At 44.8% G+C, this 3549-nt stretch overlaps 1 protein-coding gene across 1 annotated transcript; it reads right to left on the bottom strand.

Moving 5' to 3' along the window:
* Window positions 1-611: 611 nt before the first annotated feature.
* Window positions 612-2006, bottom strand: LOC124686443 (GDSL esterase/lipase At5g03600-like). The gene is made up of 4 exons (XM_047220389.1): window positions 1697-2006; window positions 1314-1600; window positions 931-1204; window positions 612-838 (listed from the first exon to the last, which is right to left on the bottom strand). The coding sequence occupies exons 1-4, from the start codon at window positions 2004-2006 to the stop codon at window positions 612-614; spliced, it is 1098 nt and encodes a 365-aa protein (XP_047076345.1).
* Window positions 2007-3549: the final 1543 nt, after the last annotated feature.

Genomic DNA, 3549 nt, shown 5'->3' with positions numbered 1-3549 from the left:
TCATGGTTTTATTTGGACTTATGGGACGTATAGGTAAAGAAACAATAGGTTTAAATTAATTGGTGGAACTTAGGAGTATATCTAATTTTGACAAGTGTATGGCATCATCAATTAATTTGCTCCAAGAGATTTTTTTGTGTGAATTACAATAGAGTAGTATTTAATTTGTAAATAGTTTTCTTTATGAAGAAAAATTTCAAAAAACGCTAGTTTCTGGTTCACCTCCTCCCTAAAACTCATACATATCAAGAACTGAGATCGCTCTATAACAATTTATTATTAAGCTTATAAAGGAAAACAAAGGCTACCAACAACACAAATGTCTCGCCTTATTCTCTGGTGAACCCACCACAAAGATGAATTCACTTGTCCTATAAGCGCTGCCGGTCGAGGTATGGCTACCAAACCTTCACAAGATTGTGGCACAACTCCACAACTTAATTAGAGGCTCCCAACAACACCTAGAGATTTGTACAACACCAAGCAAGCCATAGCCTAGCTTTAAATATATACTCCAAACTAAGTAAGCTGCAATCCTAGAAAAACAATTAGAAAATGTTGAGCTTGCATCGGTAGCTCTACGAATATCAAGGAAACTATCTAGTCTTGATCTACAAAAACTCTCTCAAGGGCTTTTCCAATTGCTTCATCACTGCCTCCCACCCTGCATGCGTCGGGTGCATGTCATCCCAGTAGAAAAATCTGTTGGACTTGTCGCACACGCTGTAGAGAAGCTCCAAGGAATCCCCTTGTTGTCCGCAGTAACCGTTCGAATCAAAACTTTCGCAGCACGGTGAAAGCTTGCGCTTGAATTGTTTAGATAGCTCTTGGCCTTTGCCTGCATGTACATAAACAAAAGAAATTCAAACAAAGCTAATCCATGTAAACAATAGTTTGGGAGCTTGTGGATGCATGCATGTATGTACATACCTAGGGCTGTATCCACAATATTACTGAAGGCGGTGTAGAGGTCAGCAACGTGGACATTTTTCTTGCCCTCCATCGTTTTGAGGTTACTGTTATGGACGGATGCACCCAAATTTCCGAAAACGTCGCAAGCAGTGTAGTTGTTTGTCCGTGTTTGCGATGGCGTGCATCCGACGGGGTGCAGGTTGTTGACGACAACCTTTGTCACCCCTAGCTTCTGCAGCTGGTCCACATTGGCAGCAATCTCTTTGGTCACCTTCCCAATATAAGCATTGATCTGCATAGTACATGAAAAGTTAGTAATTGAGATGCACATACAAAATAGTTAAGAGTATTTGAAATCTATGTATGCATGCATGCGCTTTGATCTGTTGCTAGCTACTCACATCGTTGGGGGTACTTAGGCCAATGGTGCTGGGGCTCCCATAGTAGTCGTTGCCGGAGATGGCGACGAGGGCAACGGAGCGACTGAGCTGCTGCTCTGAGATGATCCCGTCCTTGATCATCTTGCTGAAAGTGTCAACCTGCTTGGTGAGGGTGGGGACCTTGTGTGTCGACGAGCTATCCAACACGCCAGCGCCAGCATAAGCGAAGGTCATGCCGGACGGGTCGCAGGTTTTCTCCGCCGTTAGAGCATGCGCCGGAGGTGCTTCCTCGAACCCCAAGATCGTTGCTGCATGTACGTACGTAGAAATTAAAGCAATACACAGTGTTAATTAGGATACACGTACTAGGCATATCACATAAGTGAGTATGAGGGAGTACTTACCGATGAAATCTGATTGGATTTGGTAGTTGGAGAAGCGGCCCGACGGAGTATTTGGTCGGGGGTTTCCATCGGCGTCAACGTAGGAGGAGCCGTAGGGGTAGGCCCATTGCCGCGACATCTGGGTGACGGGGTCGGTTAGCGGGAGGTTGCCGTTGTCGGCGAAATCATCCCCGAAGACGAAGAAGCTGTAGCTCGACAACTTCTTCTGAGGATGACCGCCGGCAGGGGCAGGCCGGGCCTCCGCGCCATTGGGGCTTAGAACAAGGACGAGGAGGACGACGAGACCGAGGACGGCCGGAGGTAGCTTCATGCCTCCCGCGCTTGTGCTTCGAAGGCTGATCGTCGAACTTGCTGGTCGGGAACGGAAAAGGTCGAAATCAGGAACACGAGCTAGCTTGTCTGCTGCGATGTGCTCCTCTCTTCTATTTATGGAACAGCAACGCAAAGCTCTAAACACCAGGAAAACAAGTCGTAAGCGGAGTCGCGGTCTCGCTCGGACTCGGAAGTCGGAAAAACCAAGTTAGAAGTGTCAAGTGTGTACAGGTCGGGCACGGAGTCACAGGAACGCGCCACGTACCTACAGCACAGTCGGAGACGAAAGTTCACTAGCCAAGCCAACGGCCCTCGTTGCATATGGTGGACCCTTCTGGGTTTCTCCTTTGAACTGTTCTTATAAACCGATAAGAGAGCAAAACGTTTTTTTTCATTAATCAAGAAGAGAAATGTATAGTGAACCAGACGAAAATCAATAATAAGGCCAAGCCCGCGAATGTAGAACTGCATGCAGTAACCAAAAGATCGATCTGGTAGAAAAGATTAGGCATTACATTTATACTTCAACACTTCTCAGCCTGAATATGGACCAAAAGTGGGCTACAATATTTAATTTATATTGCGGCAACCGAATCTTTAATTTAAGATCTTTTAGCTCTGATAACGCGTATAACTGCCTACTCTAGCCAATGCAACTAAAAGATCGACCTGATGAAAAAATTAGGTATTATATTTATATTCTGATGAAAAAATTAGGTATTACATTTATATTTCAACAGGGAACACCGCTATTCTAGCATAGTGGTGGGTCTGCGACCTTCTAGATTGAAGTCATCTGAGTGAGGGAACTTAGATTTTTTTAGGGGTCAAATTACATTCAACTAAACTCTAATTTTATCTGATACAATGCTTGTGCAAATTAAGTATAGAATTAGGAAAATCTCAAGTTCGTGAACATTTTGGTCCTGTTTGACACGAATTGAAGTGTCAGCGTGGCTGCACGCAGTGTGATGTCACAAGATAGTTTTTTCTAGGAATACAGTGGGGAATATCTATACAGATTTTTTTCTAGTATATTAGAGCAGTATGGAGTATAGAAATACGAGTAGCATAAAGATGATTTAAAGTTGATTAATTGCTTATCACTCACTAATTTGAGTTGTGAACTTTTATTCTAGCTCTGGACATAAACTTGCTGTCATAATTGAAAACCGGGCTCCTCATCTGGAAAAAGAATATCCTTGTCTGGAACCAATTCCACGCCGGAGAGTGAAGCTCTCAGGGCGTGGCGGGACACATCGACGATGTGTCCAGAGAGGTTCTCCAGCGCAAAGAGGGCATTGCAGAAGTCCATGAGAACGAAGCTGGCCGTGGCGAAGTCCAACAGGATGATGCCGGAGAGGTTGTCGCATAGCCAGATACAACCCACACAAGAACAAAGGTCAGAAGAGACCTTGTCCAACCACACACACACACAAAACCACTCCTCCACACCAACAATGCATGACTACACAAAACTCGACTTGCTCGATCCGTTGCCAAACATGGTGAAGAACCACGACATCGAGCGTTGATACCGC

This window comes from Lolium rigidum, chromosome 2 (assembly GCF_022539505.1).
Source record: "Lolium rigidum isolate FL_2022 chromosome 2, APGP_CSIRO_Lrig_0.1, whole genome shotgun sequence".
NCBI lineage: Eukaryota > Viridiplantae > Streptophyta > Magnoliopsida > Poales > Poaceae > Lolium > Lolium rigidum.
This window is presented reverse-complemented; position numbering and strand designations above follow the sequence as displayed.